The following is a 22,808-nucleotide window of genomic DNA, read 5'->3' as shown; positions in this document are numbered from 1 at the left end:
AATGAGTCAAATACCTCAATGTTCCTGTAGAAACCATTTCTGGCTCCATGTGAACTAAGAGAATGAAATTGATAGGTTGCCTAGTTCAATTTCATTTGCATCAGTGCACCATCTTTGTAATTTCATTTACATTGTGGCTACAAAAATCACATTAAAGCAGTTAGATAGTTTTAAAGTGATTGAACCAAAGAACAAATTGCCTTGATGCTTGAAAACAGAATTTGTAAAAGAGAGTGCAAGGTTCTCTTTGATTAGAATGTCTAAGATTAAAAAATGACCCTTAACACGAAAGAAAAATTGGCAGCTTGGACATTAGAAATAGTCAAGTCTTGACTGGCACCAAGAAAATCAATGCATTGATAACAAAACCTACGTACATTCCATACATACTACACCTTACAACCAATTGAGGGCAAAAACTGGTCCATAAACCAGTTAGAATAACGGGGGCATTTTTGACTTGAAGTTAAAAGCAAGGGCCTTGTACATGTCGCCAAAGTTGTTTGAATAGGAACAGAAATAGTTACTTTAGCCATAAGCATGTCTGACCCATTTCCATATATCTAGCTGGGGTGAGAGATTGCAACCTTTACGTGGTCCACCCTGTTTCGACTAATGCAATCAACTCAACGTGCACAAACAAAAGATCAAATAGAACAAGCTGACCTACAATTTTAGGCTGTGTCCGCCATACGCAAGATGATATATCTAGCTTGCCTCCTGTCTCATATCTTTAGTTGACAGATCATTATTCAACTCAAATCTTAAACGATAGGCCTAGAAGAAGCATCATAAACTGCTGCCACCGTCTGTGTTTGTGTGAAAGTGTATCCTTATTTCACTCGTTAGGTCTGGCTCAGATCATGGCTCTTAGTGTCTGACTCCTAAACCAGCAGAAACAATCTCTATATCAGTTCCCCTTTCTAACTGCAGATATTTAACCAGCACTTGAATCTTCTATTGGTTGGTATCAGTGGCGCAAATCTCTAGAAACGAGGAAGGTAGACAAAAATGCTGGAGAAACTCAGCGGGTGAGGCAGCATCTATGGAGCGAAGGAATAGGTGACGTTTCGGGTCGAGACCCTTCTTCAGAAACAAGGAGATAGAATGACAGATTTATAAGAGAGTATGATAGTAAAAACAGAAGGGTTGTTAAGTATTAATATATTAAACTTAAAAGGGAGTCTTGGAGGATTTGGAAGCACGGGCATCATAAGTATCCCAGCTCATGTCGAGGATAAACATGAAGTCAGTCAGAGATAGACTCAAAGTGCTGGAGTAACTCAGCGGGTCAGGCATCATCTCTGGAGAAAAAGGATGGGTGACATTTCAGGTCAGGAACTTTTTTCAGACCGAGTCTGAAACGTCACCCATCCTTTTTCTACAAAGATGCTGCCTGACCCACTGAGTTACTCCAGTACAGTGTGTCTATCTTTGGTATAAACGAGCATCTGCAATTCTTTGTTTCTACATCAAGTCAGTCAGGTTGGGTCACTGCGTACCAGTTTTAATTTCTGAAACAGTTAAAAGATGAGTCGAACAGCAACACAAACATCAGTCGACAAGTCAAATAAGCCACAAGGAGCCTAATGGTGTCTAAAATGCTATTTTTCACATCATTCTGCAATCAAACCTTGAGGAGTTGTATTTCATAACAACAGAACATGAAAAGCATACTTCAAAGAATTTTAAAGAGCCATGTATACTGCTGAGTAATGAGATTGATGCTTAAATATTTTTTTCTGTGCCATTCAATCAAAATTACAGACATATTGTGGTGATTTTCAATATGCCAGTGTGTATCCAGGTTTGTATCTGGAGCAGTCCACAGATTTTCACGTTAAATCTGCTGTTAGAAGAGGGTCAAAACAGCAGAAATACAAGTCCTCCAAATTCGACATAAGCAGCTAGCAGTTAACATGGTAGAAGGCATTTTGGTTTGCCCCAAGCATGGCTAACCTAGAGAAGGAAAATACATTTTAGCAGGAATTATGTATTAGTCTGAACTTGAAAGACCTTGTTCCATATATCACATCCGGCACAAATAACTCAATAGAGTGAAGTTCAAGATATAGGCTATTAAAAGACTTTATTAAGTTTGGTCAGTACAGGTGAGGGATTTCTGGGGATTTCACAGAATATGCATTACACAGGAAACAACTCTTGCCTAGAAACTGGGTAACAATATACACTAATTTTTTTTAAGCACAGCCATGTCACTGGGGATAATGCACACATATGGATGGTGTAAAATGTCAGTGTAGTTCATACAAACTACACAAGACTTCCCAAACCTGAATATGCCAAGTACAACACCCAAACTTCCTTTGGAAAAGTAACTACTGCATTTGGCAAGCTAACATAATCATCACACACATTTGTGGTGCAACTTTTTCTTGTTGCAGGACTGTATAATGGGGTGGGGTAAAATGTCAATAACATTCCACTGGACTTCTAGATGTACCAGTCCCAGTTTTACACAATTTCTCCCCATGTTAAAGTTGTTATAATACATTTTATTCAGATTAAATCATATAAAAAAATAACTCGGGTCTACATGTATCAACATCGTTTCAGCAACAGCCAACGCAATTATGATGCTTTAAAAAAAAATTAAACAGTAGCAACAGTTTTACAAGAAAGCAAAACACAAAAAGGCTGAACTTTTAACAGAAGTTACACACTACCTTTATCAGTCACCGGACAGCTGTCAGCCAAATGAAATGACACTATATAAAAAAGACTGCAGACAAAGCCCGTTAAATGTTACAAAACTGACCCCTGTGTGCTGACTGAGTCCAACCCATTCTGAACATGGCGGGAACCCATAGTTCTAGTACCTTTCACAAGAAGTGGTTTATCTTCCTGAGGGTCATTGATGGAGTCTGTGTCATTTGAGTGCTGTGTAAGAGAGTTCTCACTACCAGTAGGGGAGTCTACACTCTCATATCCAGGACCTAGCTGATACATGCTACTGCTGCCTGCTCGGTCCAGCCTTTCTTCACTGTGGTTTGAAAGTTTATTCCCACTCCCCGGAGATGATGGGAAATCATCCTCCGTGCTGCTTCCTTCTCGGTAGAGATTAGTCTTGTCTTGGTAAGCAGCCGCTGCTCTCCCTTGCGGGGATGAATCACCATTGGTTGGTCCATTGACGATTCGGTTGCAGTCTTTGCTAATGGTCTCCACCTGTGCAGAAGGCTCAAGGACTGGAGTCCTGCAGGTGCCAGGGGATAGCACCTGGTGATGCTGCTGTTGTCCTTGAAGCTGAGCCAACTGCTGGCGTGCCTCCTTCAGTTGCTGCTGCAGAACCATGATCGTACTTTGCATCCCTTCTACCTCCTCATCCAACTGGATAATGAAATCATTCAGCTCTACACAGGGAAAAAAGAACAATTCAATAGGGAGGATTCAAGAATCTTTTTCAAAACGAAAAACACCGGCATCAGACCGTCGCACTTTTTAAAGAAACATTTTACACTTCTGAGCACAATGACGTGCAAATAATCTCAAGTTCCACTGCAATATCAAATTTGATCGTCAAATTACTATCCAGATATTTCACATATGCGCAATGGTATATAAATAGACTTCTATATTATTTACTATTAATATTTTTCTTCAAAAGAATTGCATTTTCCAGGGTGACTGGAAGCTGTAACATTTCTACATGTTTAGGCTTTGTGGCTCAATTGGTCATTAACGCAGAATACCGTATCATCATACACGATTCTCTAACCTCGGCATTTAAACAGATGTTTGTTGAAGTCTAAAGGAATTATAACATTAAAATATATCCTCAAAAAGTGTGGGTTTGTAGGTTAATTATACCTTTACAATTGTCCCTAGAAGTGATGTGAAATCCAACCTTACAAAGTGCACGATAACTGAGTTTACAGCAGCATCAACTGGCTTTAACACCAGAAACAGACATCTCCCTTACACCATTCCGCCACCCATCCTATTCATCAAATAGTTCAAATCTTTTCTTAAATCTGGACTTTTTCTTGAATATTCTTTATTCAGCAAGACATTTTTCTTGGATATTTCATATATCCATGCTTTCTTTTATCACAGAAATTAAATAAAACTGAAATAAAATGAACATTAGACAATACAAATTGTTTATGTAGAATTGACTCTTGATTCCTTATTGGATTAACTGTAAACTGTGAGTGAGGTAGGGGCCGGGACAAGGCCCGGCAAATGATATGTGGATACACGTGAGGGGTTGATTGGCAAATGGGTGGACAAAGGCCAGACACGAGAGCAGTAGGAACCACAGAGCAGGAGCAGTGAGACAGGGTCTCATTCCACATAAAGAATTAGTGGTTGGGGGATTCCCCAACCACTAATGCGTCTTACAGTTCTCCAGTTATTCTGTTTATTTTTGGCCTATTATTAATGTCATTCACATTTTAAACAATCCACAAGTTTCATGATCACAAAATGTTTTGTTTTGGTGTGTTTAATTGCCTCAATGCATGTATAAGAGCTCTCGGCTCCTTGTCTTTCCTCCAGTCTTTTCATCACCTTTGGAAACTTCTATTGCTGTTTATCAACATCAGGACCAAAGTTGTTCCAATGAAAGTCAAAAAAGCCATTATGAGACTGAGAAACAAGACTAACACTGTTAGAAACATCAGCCAAACCTAAGACTTACCAAAATCAACTGTTTGGAACATCATTAAGAAGAAAGACTGGTGAGCTTACTAATCGCAAAGGGACTGGTGTGGATTTATCAATGACCACTGTCCGCAGAAGACTTCATGAATGGAAATACAGCAGCTACACTGCAAATTGCAAACCACTGGTTAGCTGCAAAAATAGGATGGCCGGGTTACCATTTGCCAAGAAGTACTCAAAAGAGCAACCATAGCTCCGGAAAAAGGTCTTGTGGACAGATGAGATGAAGATTAACTTATATCAGAGTGATGACAAGAGCAAAGTATGGAGGAGAGAAGGAACTGCACAAGATCCAAAGCATACCACCTCATCTGTGAAACATGGTGGTGGGGGTCTTATGGCCTGAGCATGTATGGCTGCTGAAGGTACTGGCTCACTTATCTTCATTGATGATACAACTGTTGATGGGAGTAGTATAATGAATTCTGAAGTGCATAAACACATCCTATCTGCTCAAGTTCAAACAAATGCCTCAAAACTCGTTGGCCGGCGGTTCATTCTACAGCAAGACATTGATCCCAAACATACTGCTAAAGCAACAAAGGAGTTTTTCAAAGTTAAAGAATTCTTGAGTGGCCAAGTCAATTACCTGATCTGAACCCAACTGAGCATGCTTTTTATATGCTGAAGAGAAAACTGAAAGGGACTAGCCCCCAAACAAGCAAAAGCTAAAGTTGGCTGCAATACCGGCCTGGCAGAGCATCAGCGGAGAAGACACCCAGCAACTGGTGATGTCATGAATCGCAGATTTCAAGCAATTATTGTATGCAAAGGATATGCAACAAAATACTAAACATGACTACTTTCATTTACATGACATTGTTGTGTCCCAAACATTATGGTGCCCTGAAATGGGGGGGGGGGGGGGGGGGGGGGGGACTATGTATAAACACTACTGTAATTTCTACATGGTGAAACCAATCGTATAAAAATGGCCTTTATTAAAATCTGACAATACGCACTTTGACTACGTGTTTTTTTCTATTACAAATCTCAAATTGTGCAGTACAGAGGCAAATGAATAAATGATGGGTCTTTGACCCAAGCATTATGGAGGGCACTATAGGCAATTCAGCCCATTGTGTCGACCCCACCATTCAATCATGGCTGATCTATCTTTCCCTCTCAATCCCATTCTCCTGCCATCTCCCCGTGACCTTTGATATCCTTACTAATCAAGACTCTATCAACCTCCACTTTAAAAATATCCAATGAGGGCCTCCACGGCCGTCTGTAGCAATGAATTCCATGTTTTGGGGCATCTACCCAAAATGTGGAAAATTGTCCTGCTCGCGAAAAGCAGAACAAATCCAATGCAGCTAATTACTCTCCTATCAATTACTCTCCAAAATGACAGAAGGTGTGAACAGCTGACCACTGTATCAGCTACAGAAATACTGTGACTGCAAGAGTAGGTTAGAGGTAGGTTTCTATAGTATGTGACTCACCCCAAGACCCCAGTGCCTTTCCACAATCTACAAATCACAAACGATGTGATGAAACATTTCACTGTTCACTTGCTTTGATGATGCAGTTCCAACAATACTGTCTCTTTCTCTGGGAATGCTGGAATGAACAGTACATCAGAGAAACAGGCCCTTCTTCCAACAATGTCTGTATCAAACAGGATGCCTACTTCAACCAATCCTTTCTGTCTGCATGTGTCCACCTAAAAGCCCTAAAGGGCACTTTCATATCTACTTCCACCATCACCCTTGGCAGCGCATTCTCACTATGCAAAAAACATTGCCCTTCTTTAAATTTTCTTCCTCTGACCTTAAAGCTTTGCCCTCCAGAATTTGACATTTCCATCCTGGAAAAAAGTCCTGAATATCTACCCTATCTATGCCTCTATCTTACAAACATCATAATGTTTCCCTCAGCCTTAGATGCTCCAGAGAAAACAATCCAAGCTCATTCCCTCTGTCACCAGCATATCTTAGCTAGAGCAAGAAACATCCACAAAGTGTACTATAAGTATTCCACAGTGCTATTTGAACAACAACTTCTCAATCTGCAACTCGGCCACCAAGAACATGGGTGGCAGGCATGCAAGGATACCAATGCCTCTTTCCCTCTGTGTCACATAGATTTCCTTCTATGTCACATTTATTTGAATTTGGAAATATACTGTTGTTTATTGAGTCTAAATCCTAGAACACCACTGATCAATTGTAATTAAATCACAGCCCCTTAAGTGTTCATAATTTCATTCCATTTCTGAGATTCAACTGAGAGAAAGATCAGGGATGCCTTAACCATCAGGACCACATCCCCAATGCAAATAATAACCCTTGTGAAAGGGTATGTACTGACGGCCAAGAAGGTCAGCATGGAAGTGATGGGATTCCGTAGGGCATTTTCTGTGCTGTACAACTCTCTGATTCCTTGGCTATTAACCAGAGAGATTCCAACCATTTTGAGAGAGTGGCATGGCAAGTAAATTTACAGTCGTTAAATACCCCACTGTGGTGGGTTTTCCAGTTTGCTGGCAGTATTCAGAAATAAATGCACTTTTTAGAAATAGCTCTCTGGTCCGGAGATGTAATATTGTGTTGTGACAGTACAAGGTGGTGACCTTTCCCAGTTTTGAGGAGGTACTGCACTTCGTAACAGTTTGTTTGACATCAAGAATTCACTAAGTGACGAAGATATGCTGCAACTTTATTCAATACAATGCAATGCAGTGTCAATTGCACAAAAAACTGCTGCTGCATTTTTAGACAGATTCAATGGCTAAATGTGCCATGCTCAAGAAATTGCTTGAGGCACAGATGTTAACCAGGGCATTCAGTCCTCTCGAATATGACAGCATCTTTTAAAAGTGGGTAAAATAATAAATAAACAAAGAGGTTTGATAAAAGCATGTTCTAAACTATATTGCTGTTATCCTTGAGGATTAGCTTATCCTGAAATCAGTACCAATTCACAACAGTCTGACTGTGAAGAGTGATGCCCGACTTAACCATGATACTTTAGAAATCTGAGCAAATGAGAAAAATGAATAAAACATCAATTAATACAAAACACATGCATATAATACTACACAAGCCCATCCAATTCCTGTAAAAATACCTTACTCTACCACCTCATTACAACAAAAACAGTCAAGAGCCCAGCTCTGAACTCCACTCACCATCTTGGCTGCTTTTTAGCTCCTCACTGTACTTCTTCTGAAGAGCCAATTCAGCTTCCAGCTGTGCAATCCTTCCCTGGGACAGCTGTCTCCCTAGTTCCTGGTTTTCCTGAATTAACATCCGACACTTGGCCATCAGCTTTTTTCCCGTTTGGCTGTAAAGACAGACACTTACCATCACAGAGGGAAACAACAGTTCTTCATAAACTGGAGTTCACCAAACATGATCACATACTATTAAAGACCAAACATTTAAAACCCACTTTGGTTACGATCCCATTTTCAAATCAAGTACCAGAAACAACCATTTAAATGTTTTCCATATTTGTTTTTATAAACACAAGTGGAAATAACATTAACCAGTTCCTGCAGGACATATGGTTGCAACATCAAGGCTATATGCAGTTAACATATTCAGATATCTTATAACAACTGGAAAAATGTCACGGTTAAAAAACAAAAAACACAAGTTTACTGCATTGAAATTAATTAAAGCATCAATGTACATTAGCAATTAACAGTAAACTCACGCCAGCTGGTATTCAAACCTATGCATCTTAGCCGTGTCCAAGGACTCTGGTGACTACTCAGGATATCAACGACCATTAGAGTGACTGCATTTTGGGAAGGTGTCATGGGAGAAGGCAGAAATCGGCTGGGCTTCCCAGTTCAGCTTAGTGCACCCCTGTTAAGTAGCGCACTTGTACATTGGACAAACAGCAGAAAGTTTAGGTTGGGCTATTAATGAACAATGGCCTACTAACATACAAGAATAAGAGTTTGGGCTTGAGGCATTGATGCATGTAGAACTGCACCATAAGCAAGTCATGCAAGCTAACAAATGTCACAAAATCTTGAAATGGCCTATGCTATACATTCAAAATGTTAAAACTAAAATGCTTCCATTGTGGATTTAACATACGAAGCATTGAAAATAAATTGCACCCGGCCCAAATTAGTCTTCAAAATTGACTAAACAAAGCAGGCAATCTAAACTAGAGCTCTCATGTGTTACAAAACATAAGCTGTCACAAGCTCTCTGCTTTAGGGATGTATGAATTTCAAATAGTTCCTCAAAACTATAGATTTTAACTATGACAACCAGGGTTGGCATCAGCAGTGGAACTACAGGAATCAAACTAGTATAAATCAATTGCAGTACTCAAGGGCGCAGGAACCTGTATTGTGTTGGTGGAATTCTGGATCAAAGTACATTGATATAATTCTGTTCCCGCCTCTCCAACTCCATTCCCACAAACCTCCCGCCATCGCCAAGAAAAATAAAAGCCCCGCCCACTAAGGATGGTGCAAATTCATCATCAATAGTTCAAAATGTTAAACCAGCCTGACATGAAGATATACTGTGATGCCTGGTGCTCAATTCTTACAGAACTCAAAAGAAGAATCAAACAAGACATTGCAATGATAAACAGAACGCCTGATGAGATGGAGGTTTCTAATCCTCAAGAAATTAATATGTTGAAGCATATTCACCATCATATTAGTTGCTCTTTTGAAATATTTCCAGTATAACATTGTGACCCAAACTTGATTGTTGGCCACATGTCATGTTGGGTCATGCAGTTTTTCTTCAATATATAAAATTAACAATTGATACACATTGACAAACAGCCACACATACCTACATGATTCGTATTTAACAAGACACAGCTGGATTATGACGCAAGACGCAATTAATGAAAATAAAGTTTCACAGATTCACACATCCCTATTTTGTTGATATACTTTACAGACACAGCCATCACTGCAAGACCTGGATGAAATTTTCCACAATATCAGTTGTCATAGTCATTTGAGAATGGGGTCAAACATGGTTAAATGTTGTGGTCTTTGAGAACATGCATATAGTTATGTGATCATAATTGTTTTTCAGTTACGAGCAAGGGCATATGTTTTTAATCAAAGGTATTCTCCCAAAGTTTTGGGATCAACTTGATTAAAAAGTTAATTTCGCTGAATTGTATGAATTTCCACCAGCTTGATCTTCAACGTTACTCGTGTGGAAAGTTAGCAGCAACGGTTAGCCTGATGCAATACAAAACATTTTATGAAACATGAAAATTCGTTTTTCAGTTTTAGAAATACATTTTTTTTGTTAAGACAGGCCATTTTGCAGTATTGTAATAAATTAAACAGAATATGGTACAATAACTAAAAAGACCCGCACGGAAATGGGAAGAGGGTTAGACTACAATTTGCAAACTGCACTGTGACCTTTACAATGAACACTTGGAAAGACAGCAAGATAAAAGAAAACAGTGTGTACTTTGATATATATTTTCTCCCTGCCAGTTAGGAAAATAGACTGGGTTCATTAAAGAGACTAGTGTTAAAAGTCCCTCTCAATCAGTACTACATTACAACTGAATTCAAATTTTAAAACCATCTACCATCTAAAATGTTGCTTCTGGAGCAATCAGTGCAGCTGAGGGGCTTTAAAAAAAATTAAAACCTCCCAATATGGTTCAGAAGACATTGCAAGTAAAGCAAGTGATGCAGTACATACTCAGCAGTCCATTTCCCCCAAGGAAAAGCACAACCAACTGGGCATTCTCACCTCGGAGTTGTGGAATTGGCTGAATTATGAGGTACACATTTGGTGTGTCACACTGCAGGACTGGACCTGATTTTCATTTGACACCCCATTAATTTGCTTAGATCACAGTAATTAAAGTAACCAGCACATTTGGAAAGCTCGAGTTTGATAAAGCACCGTATAATGAACCAACAAAATTTATATACCTAAACCAATTAGAAACATGTAGCTGCAGACGTCATTCTGACATGATTATTAACAATGTCATTTGAGTTGTATCTCTTTAAACTGTAAGGGTACATAATCTATTACCTCAAACATTTAAATCGTCTCCCATCAACGACAAAGATAAAGTTTTCCCAGAGTGACATTGCATGTCAATTAACCGATGCAAACCATTTAAATGTACAGTTATCACTTGCAAATCCTGGAATTAAAACTAAATTCATTACACTTGGGAACTACCATAGCACAATTGTGTTTCTAGACATGTCACCTGTGGCAACGTTTCAGAAATCAAGGCCCCAGTACAAAAATGGCATACGTTTTAAAAACAACATTCCCTCTAATAGATACCCGTGAAAGAGATTTAAATCTCACCACCAAAAAAAACTAACCAGATAGATGAAGTTAAGTGCTTACATTTGTAAGACTGCTCATCGATTGACACATACGTTTGTTAGTTAATGATGTTAAACAAACCATATTCACAATAGAGGGAAGGTTGCTGCAGAATGAATCAATACGAAAAGATGGCTTGCAAGTTCAACTCTAGAGTGGTGGCCAGTTCAAAAAATTATTCAAATCTTTCAGACTGTGCTCTAAAGTCACTTCATTGTTTTTTCAACTCTTGACAGTTCACCATGAACAAGCAGGAAGTCTTCAGTCTTACACCAAACTGACTTCCAGTGTCTATTGGTCACTAGCGCAATATTTGGAGTGCAGGGCATTCCACTACTTAAAACGAATTTACACGAACTCAATTCAGGCAGTGTCTGAGACGAGAAAAGCTATGTTCTCTCCTCCAAACTCAGTCTGCAAACACAGCCACCAGAACAGTGTGCAACAAACAGACTTTACACTTCCCTTTTTTTGTGCAGAAAAGTGACTTCTTTTCCTCCCTTTATTTTCTTCTATAAAAACCAAATTTCAAGTGTCTAAACTGGGCAAGATTTTTTTTAAAGTTGGAGGCAGGCCACCTCTTCGGAACAGTCCGACTCCTTCAGGCCTCTGAAGTAGAAGGGGGGAAAGCTGAAACAGAATGTTCATCTGATAACGTTTTACATTAAGCATAACAAGCTGAGCAGTAAATGAATCGGATTTTTTTGCTCAAAGGCTGAGGCTGTCTTGCTCTGATAAGAGAGTACTTGGCCATCCCACCATAGCATTCTTGCAGTGGGATTGTCAGGGTAGTCTTGACTGGGGAGTATTTTGTTTGTTTACCTATCAGGTGTAAACTTCCAGGCACTCAGTTCATTTTGAGCTTGTTCCAGTTTGTCTTTAGTCTGTTCCAGTTCAGTCTTCATTTTAAGGAAAAACAAGTTAATGGAAGGGTCAACCAAGGTGCTTCGGAGTTGAGCAGCACTGGGCAGTTGGACTTGCTTGAGATATTGAATCTGGTTCTGTTGGAAACAAAAATCACTGTCAAAAAGGCACATTTTATTGAATAACAGACAATATTAGCATGTAAATGAATAAGATGTTAATGTAGTTCCTTTATCTAACGCCTTCTAATACAGGCAGCAAGAGTGCTTGATACGGACTTATTGCCCACAGCTACATTTTCTTCTCTTCACAATCTATATTACACATACTCCAAGATTTGGATTTAAATATTTGCTGCTGGCTCTTCAATAATGCTATGTCTCAATGCTGTAACTTCATAATCAACAAATAGAGGGAGAACCTTCACCAGCCAGACTGCAGAGGTTTAAGGCGGTGGTTCATCCAATACTTGGTCAAGGGCATTTAGGGATCATGAATGCCGGCCGTTCCAATGATGACCAAGTGCTTTCAATGGAGAGGGAAGCGTCTTCGCCACAGGGCTTAATCAATCGTGTTATCATACAAGCAAACGCATGGTTCCTACATGAGATCTGGCCTGTAAATTCCTCAGAAAATCTAAGAGAGTGTCAAAGATTAGCATGGCGGGCACTCTGCAGAAGAGATAGGTTTGGAACTATACAGATGATTTCATTACGTATTTTAGCCACCGGTATCATTTACAGTGCCCTCTATAATGTTTGGGACAAAGACCCATCATTTATTAATTTGCCTCTGTACTCCACAATTTGAGATTTGTAATATAAAAAAACCACATATAGTTAAAGTGCATTGTCAGATTTTATTAAAGGGTATTTTTATACATTTTGGTTTCACCATGCAGAAATTACAGCAGTGTTTATACATTGTCGTCGTCGTCCCCCCCCCCCCCCCCCCCCCCCATTTCAGGGCATCATAATGTTTGGGACATGGCTTCACAGGTGTTTAAATTGCTCGGGTGTGTTTAGTTGCCTCCTTAATGCAGGTATAAGGGAGCTCTGAGCACCTAATCTTTCCATCACCTCTGGAAACTTTTATTGCTGTTTATCAACATGAGGATCAAAGTTGTGCCAATGAAAGTCAAATGTCATTATGAGACTGAGAAACAAGAATAAAACTGTTAGAGACATCAGCCAAACCTTCGGCTTACCAAAAATTAACTGTTTGGAACATCGTTAAGAAGAAAGGGAGCACTGGTGAGCTTACTAATCGCAAAGGGACTCGCAGGCCAAGGAAGACCTCCACAGCTGATGACAGAATACTCTCTATAATAAAGAAAAATCCCCAAACACCTGCCCAACAGATCAGAAACACTCTTCTGGAGACAGGTGTAGATTTGTCCATGACCACTATCCGCAGAAGACTTCATGAACAGAAATACAGAGGGTACACTGCGATGCAAACCACTGATTCGCCACAAAAATAGGATGGCCGGGTTAGTTTGCCAAGTACTTAAAAGAGCATCCACAGTCCTGGAAAAATGTTTTGTCGACAGATGAGACGAAGATTAACTTATATCAGAGTGATGGCAAGAGCAATGGAGGAGAGAAGGAACTGCCCAAGATCCAAAGCATACCACCTCATCTGTGACATACGTTATGGGGGTTATGGCCTGGGCATGTATGGCTGCTGAAGGTACTGGCTCACTTATCTTCATTGACGATACAACTACTGATGGTAGTAGCATAATGTATTCTGAAGTGTATAGACATATCCTATGGCTGTCGGAAGGGAGAGTGTATGCTGGCGCGGTTTAGCTGCCGCTGCTCTCTCTTCACATTGTGTTTTTGATTTTTTGTCTTTGGATCGAATTCTGTCTTTAATTTGTGTATTGGTGATGTCTTTATTATTTATTTTACTCCGATTATATGTTTTTTTACTCTTGTTAATTTCTGTAAGGTGTCCTTGAGACTTTGAAAGGCGCCCGCAAATAAAATTTATTATTATTATTATCTGCTCAAGTTTAAACAAATGCCCCAAAACTCATTGGCTGGCAGTTTATTCTACAGCAAGACATTGATCCTAAACATACTGCTAAAGCAACAAAGGAGTTTTTCAAAGCTAAAAAATGGTCAATTTTGAAGATGACTAACAAGCATAAGCTAAAGATGGCTGCAGTACAAGCCTGGCAGAACATCACTAGAGAAGACACCCAGCAACTGGTGATGTCCATGAATCGCAGTCTTCAACCAGTCATTGCATGCAAAGGATATGCAACAAAATACTAAACATACCTACTTTAATTTACATGACATTGCTGTGTCGCAAACATAAAGTGCCCTGAAATGGGGGGACTATGTATAAACACTGCTGTAATTTCTACATGGTGAAACCAAAATGTATAAAAAATGGCCTTTATTAAAATCTGACAATGTGCACTTTAACCACGTGATTTTTTCTATTACAAATCTCAAATTGTGGAGTACAGAGGCATATAAATAAATGATGGGTCTTTGTCCCAAACATTATGGAGGGCACTGTGTAGCTTGGTATTTTAAGGGAACCATTGAATTTTTATCTTTTGGATAGTATTTGGCAATGTTCCAATTGCATCTCTTATGTATTTGATTGCAGTGAATACAAGACCCCACGTAAAACTTCAGACAGTTGTCATTTATTTACACCTTAAAATGTCTTTAAATAGTTGCTCTGAATAGAAGATACTATGGTTGTTCAGTTTTAAAGCAGCTGATACAGAAGATATCCACATTTGCTCCTCCATCTCAATGGTGATCTTCCCAAACCATCTTCTTCCATGAGCATTACTGCAAACACAGACCTGCACTCACGGCTCAAATAGTTGAATCTTGCGTGGGTTTCCCCGCTCAGTTCAAGGCAATCTTTTGCTACAGCCATGCCATGCTACAATCATCCAGATCAGTTTAAAGAGAAACAATCTTCTGCGTGATACACTGTGAGGGAGGTTTGGTGGGAACAACGCTGGTTCTAAAACATGCGTTAGAACATTACTTTTAGACTAGTTCGAACACTAGTTCTAAAAAATATATACACTAGTTCACCAATCTGATCTTGCAGCAATTCAGGTTGATCTACAAGAACCAACGCACTGGTCAAAAAGGTCAGTGGCCTCCGAAATAAAAATTCCAGAGTATGCGCAGTTGCAAAGCAAATATTTTCTTTGGTCCCTTTGGCAATCAAAATAACATGCCAGCCTTTGGATTATGGATCCCTTACAGTACTGTGCAATGCATTAACTGAACAGACATCACTCAGGTGATGATGGGTGGGATTTTCAGCAGCTGCCGTCAGAATTTCCTTTCACTGTCCTGGAGTCTATTAACTCACATCAAATTCATAAATAAAGCTACCCAAATATTTCAAGAGAGCCCCTATGCAACACAGGGCCTTCTAGTTGTAACTGGTATCTCAAGAGTGATGTCTGAATAAGATTATCCCACAGAAATGCACTGACCCCAATTAAACCCCACATCTTTCCTCTCTACTCCAAGCTTAACTGGCTGTCAAAACATTAAAGCACTGTTTGTAAATGTTGCTAACCTTTAAACATTCAAAGAAAAATTGCACAAAGAAAACCTAGTTAAAACAGAAAAACCCCAACTATATATTTAGTTAACCCAAATCAAATATTGGAAATCTCTTGCAGTCATTCTTTGATGGAGAAGAGGCAGGAGAATGGGGTAAAATAGATCAGCCATGATTGAATGGCAGAATAGACTTGTTAGGCCAAAGTGTCCTATGTCTTATAAATGGAAATGAATCGAGTTGCTCTACCTGTGTTATTACTAAATTGAGCCAGGTCCAGAACTTCCTACCTAACCAACGAGAAATCTCAGAACATTAGCATTTCACTGCTGGACTCTTGTGAAGAACGCAACTGGGAAATCAATCATTAGATGTGTCTTCACGATGCACATTCATGCTGGATTTACTGAACATGAGTTAATGAATTTACATTAGAAGTTCCAGGCTGAAGTACTCAATTTCTCAGGAAAGTGTTGGTCATGCAAGTTAGATATGGTCAGCTTAACGGAGAAACAAGACGGCAGATTCTGGAATCTGTAGCAAAAAACAGTCTGCTGGAGGAACTAGCCGCATCTGTGGAGGCAAAGGAATAGTTGACGTTTCATAGCAGGACTGAGTCGATCGGGGGGAGGTTGCCAGTATTGAGAGGTTGGCAGGCGGGATGATGCAGGAGGTGGCAAGTGGCAGGTGGATTCAGTGAGGAAGGGCTTGATGAGCAAATGGAGCAAGGAGGGGGAGAGAAGGGTGAAGACAGCTTCAGGAACAGGGAGATGATAAACGGAAACAAAAGGGTTGCAGATGTGGAATCTGATAAACCAAAAAAAAGGAGGGATGTTGGGGAAATTGGAACAGTTGGGGGAGGGCCAGATGAAGGAAGGGAAAGAAACTGAATGATAGAGGATGGGGGTTGGGGCTGGAAAGAAGAGGGTGTGAGGACCTGAATACATCAGGAGAGGGAAATGAACAGAGGGGGAGGTGGGCTACTTGAAATTCCACTAGACCCTAGAGCTCTATCTAACTCTCTCCTAAATCCATCCAGTGATTTGGCCTCCACTGCCCTCTGTGGCAGGGAATTCCACAAATTCACAACTCTCTGGGTGAAAAAGTTTTTTCTCAGGTGAGGTCAGTCTTAAATGGCCTCCCCTTTATTCTAAGACTGCGGTCCCTGGTTCTGGACTCGCCCAACGTTGGGAACATTTTTCCTGCATCTAGCTTGTCCAGTCCTTTTATAATTTTATATGTTTCTATAAGATTCCCCCTCATCCTTCTAAACACCAGTGAATACAAGCCTAGTCTTTTTAATGTTTCCTCATATGACAGTCCCGCCATCCCAGGGATCAATCTCGTGAACCTACGCTGCACTGCCGCAATCACAAGGATGTCCTTCCTCAAATTAGGAGACCAAAACTGTACACGATACTTCAGATGTGGTCTTACCAGAGCCCTATACAACAGAAAAACCTCTTTACTCCTATACTGAAATCTTCTTATGTAATTACCCGTGTGGGTACTGTTGCTCCAATTTAAGTTTGGCCTCAACCTGGCAGTACAGGAGGCCACGGAGACAGGTTTGTATAGAAATGGGAAGTGATAATAAAATGGCTAGAAATGGGGAACTCCTGGTGGACATAGTGCAGGTACTTGGCAAAGTCATCTAAATTGGCCTCACCGATGTTGAGGTCACAGAGAGCACTAAATACAATAGACAAGGATGGAGGAGGTGCAGGGGAATTTCATCACCTGGAAAGGCTGTTTAGGTCCCTGGGTGGAGGTGAAGGAAGTGGTGTGAGTACAGGTGAGGAAAGTGAAGGATCTCGACCCGAAACGTCACCCATTCCTTTTCTCCTGAGATGCTGCCTGCCCCGCTGATTTACTCCAGCTTTTTGTGTCTATCTGAGGAAAGTGGACTTTCTCCAAGATTCCTTGCAGTAAGTAGATAGTTGCGTCAAAGAATGTCATGCTAGACAAGATGAAAGGCAAGTACGAAGGGAACCCTATCCCTATTCTATTTAGTTTAGTTTATTGTCACGTGTACCAAGGTTGTTGTATGCTATCCAGTCAGCGGAAAGAGTATACATTACAATCAGGCCGTTCAGTGTACAGATACAGGATAAAGGGAATAACGTTTTGTGCAAGTCCAGTAAAGCCTGATTAAAGATAGGCCAAGGGCCTTCAAAGAGGTAGATGGTAGTTCAAGACCGTCTCTAATTGATGGGAGAGTGGAAAAAAGAGTGTCCGGGGTGAGACTCGACCTTGATTAAGCTGGTGGTCTCTCCGAGGAGGTGGCAGGGAGCAGAAGTATAAGAAATGGTGGAGATGCGGATAGGAGCTCAATAAACCCAAAGCACCATTTCTTCAAAAAGTAGGCCATCCGAGATTTCCTGAAGTAGAAAGCATCATCAAGAACAGGTGCAGTGGAGACGAAGAAACTGAAAGAAAGGGATGTTGACTTAAAAGAGATATGACAGGAAAACGTGTAGCCTTGGAGGTTGATGAGTTGTCAGGCTTATGGTAATTCAGTGAATAGTTTGTCTCCCGAGATGGAGACAGACCAAAAACAGGAGAGATGTCAGAAGTTTGAGGGCAGGATGTAAATCAGCAGCAAAGTTGATAACATTGAAAAGTTCCACACAAGTGTTGTCACCAACAAAAATGCAGTCCTCAATGTAGTGGAGAAAGAATTTTGGAGTGGTGAGAGGAATCAAAAGATAAGTTGTTTAGGGCAAGAACAAGTACTGCCAGATGTATGGGTTTGTTAGTTGAAGTGAACTGGTTGGATTTATGTTCTAGAAAGAAACACAGCGCCCGAAGGTCTTTCTGATGGTGGACGTGTGTATACAGGATGGATATCCATGGTGAAGATGAGGTGGTGTGGTGTGGTCCAGGAATTGGAGGTGTTGAAATGGCTCAGAATGTGCAAGGTATCGTTGATGTGAGTGGTTGGGGTGGGGGTAGAAGAAGGAAATAAGTTGGAATCGGGGTAATGAGAAAGCAAGTACAGTGGGGAAAGAGCAGACAGAAACAATGAGCCTACGAAGACAAAGGGTTTTGACCCGAAACGTCGGCCATTCCTTCTCTCCAGAGATTCTGCCTCACCCGCTGAGTTACTCCAGCATTTTGTGTCTACCTACGAAGAAAATCCTGTTTGTGGATCTGGAGGAGGAAGTAGAAATGGGGAGTGCAGGGTTGGGGCACTATCAGGTTTGAGGCTGTGGAGGGAGATCCTCTGGTGTGCTGAGATCAGTGATCGTGTAGGAGACAGTGGCTTGGAGTCATGGTCCAAGGGTTAGCTTTATGTTGCATAACCATAAACAAACCTGCATGCCCAGTGACTGGCTGATTAAGGAGAACGCCTGAATTGATTTGTTGACCTTTAAAGAATGTCTTCTTCACCAGTCTACTTGTGTTATCACTTTTGAGGAACTACCTCAAGGTCTCCGATTCTACAACATTCTCTAGAATCCTACCATTTGCTATGTAAATCCCGTCCAAGTTTAACTTACCAAAGCGCGACACCTTGCAGTTGTTCAAGTTAAATTACTTCTGCCATTTCTTGGTCTACTTCCCCAATTGATCTTGACACTTGTAACTTAGATAACATGCTTCACTGTTCGGTACACCTTCAATTTTGGTGCCCTCTGCTAATTTACAAATTATGTCAAAATGTCATCCAAATTGATAATATAGATTACAGTAGACGGAGCACTGACCATTGGTCACAGGTCTCTAGTCTGGATAACAACCACTGATTCCCTCCGCCAGGCTATTATGTACCTAATTGGCCAGCTCACACTGGATCCCATGTGATCCAACCTTCCAGACAAGATCCAACATGCATTGTCAAAAGTATACATAGACAACCTCTAGTGGCTGCCCTCATCAATCCCCTTCAAAACTCGATCAAATTTGCAAGGCACGATTTCTCATGCACAAACCAATGCTGACTAATCTTAATCAGTGTTTGCCTTTCCAAATGCTGGTAGATACCATCCTTCAGGATCCCTTCAGTAATTTTCCTACCACTCACATTAGGCTCACCTGCCTGTAGTTCCCTGGTTTGGCCTTGCAGCTCTCTTTAAAGGCACAAAATTAGCCACCGTCCATTCCTGTGGTACCTTACCCATAGCTAAAGATGTGCAAATATCAATGCTAGCACTTTTCCATCATCTAGGACAATGAAAATGGCCACCTGGTGCCCCTGGTTACAAGCCATTTTAATTCCTCTTCCCATTCCAACCTTCCTGTCCTTGGGTTCTTCGACTGCCAGGGTGAGGCCAAACGCAAACTAGAGGAATGACATCTCGTATTCTGCCTGGGTAGTCTACAATCCAACAGCATGAACATTTCCGATTTCAGCTCTCCCTTTGTCCCTTTCTCTCTCCTTCTGATCTATCCAGGAACGTAGCCAGGTCCTCACATACCACTCCACGCTCCTATCACTCCTTCATCTTCCCCCTCTACCCTATTTGCCTATCACATACACACTCCCCTTACTGCTTCTACTTGCAGACCATTCCTCTTTTTGATTCCACTCTTCCTTTCTTATCAGATTCCATAACATTCAACCCATTGTTTCTATTTATGCCCTCCAAGCCTGTCACTACCTACACTCTTCCATCCTATACCTATCACTACTCCACTCTTCCTCCTCAGCCTGTCACTGTCTCCACCCCCACCCGGCTCCTTCTGCCAATTACCAGTCCTCACCTTGATCCACCTACTGCTTGTTAGCTCTTGCATCATCCCTACTCACCTCTTTATACCGGCCATCTCCCCTCTACTCAACATTTGACCCTAAATGTCAACCTTCTATTACCCTCCACAGATACTATCTGGCCCAATGAGTTCCACCAGCATTTTGTCTCATGTATCACACCATGTATATTACAAGTACAGACATAAATGGAAAATAAAGTTAGGACAATAAACTACTGCAATTAAAACTAATAATTACAATTGAGGACAGTCCAAAAATCCTTTACTGAGCAGCGTAAAGTTGTGATTAACTGCAATTTTTTTGTAAATGCCCATTTACATTGTTTGTTAGCCCTAATTAAAACTAAATTCCCTGTTTCTGATGTTTCATTAATCTATTATCCATTAACAAGTTTAAAACTACCCAGTTACTAGCTAATTTACCACCCTAATCATGCATGTCAACTTAAAATGAATGTTAGTTCAGAGAAGAAAAAAAAACAAAGCTCATGTGTTTTAATATCCACAAGCATAAAAGTGTCAATCAGCAACGTTAAGTCTTGGTCAGCGTCAGTGATCTGATCATTCGTTCTCATCCCAGGTTTAATTGTTGATTAAAAACAAAATGCACATGCATATTGGGTAAAGCCAAACATCTTGTTGAATAAAGGATGCCTATCCCCCTATCTTTAATAGTGTGCATTGCTTATAGTGGCTATATATTGTTAATTCAATTTGCCCAGAATCAGCATTTAATAAGGATTGAAATATAAACATAAACTGCTGAAAATTCTTAGATGAAGCTGTATCTGTGGAGACAGAAAGAAAGTAAATTTATGAGACCGAATGACCTTTAATTGGTATTGAAAAGGTAGAAACAAAATAATAGTAATAATGGAAAATGCTAGACAGTCAGCAGGTCAGGCTGTGAAGAAAAACAGTTAACATTTCAGGTCTGAAACCCCTTTGTCAAAACCGGGAAAGACTTGAACTCTAACTTATTCACAGATGTTGCTTGACCAGCTGAGTATCCAAGAGTTATGGAGGCACACAACACCCGAGGTCAGAATGGACCCAGGTCTCTGTGCGGTGAGGCAGCAGCTTCATTTGCTGAGTCACCGTGCTGTCCAGTTCTTCTAGCATTTTCTGTTTTTACTAGATTTCCAGTAACTACAACGTCTTGATTTTCAGAAACAAGCTTTAACATATTGAAGGTAGAAGACATGGTTGAAAGGACCCTGGCAGCCCAGGACAGTAGGTTGTAGCTCTAAATGCATTTCCCCCATGGAATAGTACTTCACTCTATCTATTGCTTGTAGCGCAAGCTCCTCCACAACTGGGAATCTAAACAGATGAATATTCTGCGGTGTACTTCCACTGAATTCACATATTTGATTCCAAAAGCCCCATCAGCGATTCTCCGTACTGCTTTCATGAAGCTCAACAGCACTCCATCTTCTGGCCGGCGTTTCAACTATAATGGTTTGTTTATTGAGTATGTGTGGATATACACGTTGAACTTTTTTTCTTCTCCCGTTAAGTCCTATGTTCACATATTCTGTTGTGTTGCAGCAAGTAAGAATTTCATTGTTCTATCCAGGACATACAGATGCACAACCTTTTATCCGAAGATCCAAATAACGAAAACCTCCGAATAACGGACATTTTTTCGGTCCTTGAAAACGTTCACCGAGGGCGGCCCGCAGAGGTGACAGCGGAACCTCCGGTCGGTCCTCGAAGAAAGGGGAACTAAATCCCCATTCATAAAAGAGCAGGTGAGGGTATATTGCGCGGAAGGGTGAATAATTGACAATATGCTGCTGCCTGCCCGTTGAGTTAAAAAGTTCCCACGGTAGACTCATGATACACAGTGTATCGTGAGTCTTGCGTGGGAACTTTTTAACTCAGTGGGCAGGCAGCAGCAGATTGTCGCTCCCTTCAGTTTCACCCCACCTACACCCCTCTGCTTCCCGGCCATGTGTGTGACCCCTTCCCTCCCCTCTCTCCAGCTCCCCGCTCATTACACCGGCGCGGGGGCTTTGCACTGTCTTCACGTCAGCGATGCTAGCAGGTCAGTGCCAGTCACCGGAGACGTCAGGACCAACGGGACACCGACCCCCAGGCCCACCGCAAGCACGGAGAACCCAGAGACCCACAGCCAACAGCAGCCCAGCCCAGCCCCGCTCCAACTACAGAGGAACCTGGGTTGCGGATGACGGGGCGCAGCTTGGGGCGTCGTAGGGGCCCATCGGGGAGCGGGTTCCTGTTGGTCCTGACGTCTCCGGCCACCTGCCATCCTCCGGGAACTGTACCGCACTTGCAGGATAGTGTGGTTGTTTGCAGTTGCAGAGGGAGGGGGCAAGGGCGGTACAATTCCCAGTCTCAGTTCCAGTCCAGGGGGTGGCCGGAGACGTCAGGACCAACGGGACACCGACCCCCAGGCCCACTGCAAGCACGGAGATCCCAGAGACCCACAGCCAGCAGCAACTCCAGCCCAGCCCCGCTCCAACTCCAGAGGAACACGTAGGGGCAGAAGCTGATGGTGTGCAAGGTACGTCTTGTTCTTGGGGTGGCAGATGAGGGGGCGCAGCTCGGGCTGTGGGCGAACTGCCACTTGTCGCCGTAGCGACCCATCGGGGAGCGGATTCCACTGGAGTTGGAGGGGGAGGGGGGGGTATTGTGCTGTTTGAT

The 22,808-nt window shown here is 41.4% G+C and overlaps 1 protein-coding gene across 4 annotated transcripts in view; it reads right to left on the bottom strand.

Annotated features, from left to right (window-relative positions):
- Positions 1-2,072: 2,072 nt before the first annotated feature.
- Positions 2,073-22,808, bottom strand: part of wtap (WT1 associated protein) — a 51,510-nt gene continuing 30,774 nt past the window's right edge. For all 4 annotated transcript variants that reach the window (XM_055639521.1, XM_055639523.1, XM_055639522.1 and 1 more), the window contains 3 exons: positions 11,820-11,998; positions 7,820-7,974; positions 2,073-3,371 (listed from right to left, as the gene is read on the bottom strand). In XM_055639521.1, coding sequence (XP_055495496.1) covers positions 2,767-3,371; positions 7,820-7,974; positions 11,820-11,998 — 939 coding nt within the window. In that variant the 3' untranslated portion in view covers positions 2,073-2,766. The remainder of the gene's footprint in view (positions 3,372-7,819; positions 7,975-11,819; positions 11,999-22,808) is intronic.

This window comes from Leucoraja erinacea, chromosome 8 (genome assembly GCF_028641065.1).
Source record: "Leucoraja erinacea ecotype New England chromosome 8, Leri_hhj_1, whole genome shotgun sequence".
Lineage (NCBI taxonomy): Eukaryota > Metazoa > Chordata > Chondrichthyes > Rajiformes > Rajidae > Leucoraja > Leucoraja erinaceus.
The sequence above is the reverse complement of the archived record's forward strand: the minus strand, read 5'-3'. Positions and strand labels throughout refer to the sequence as shown.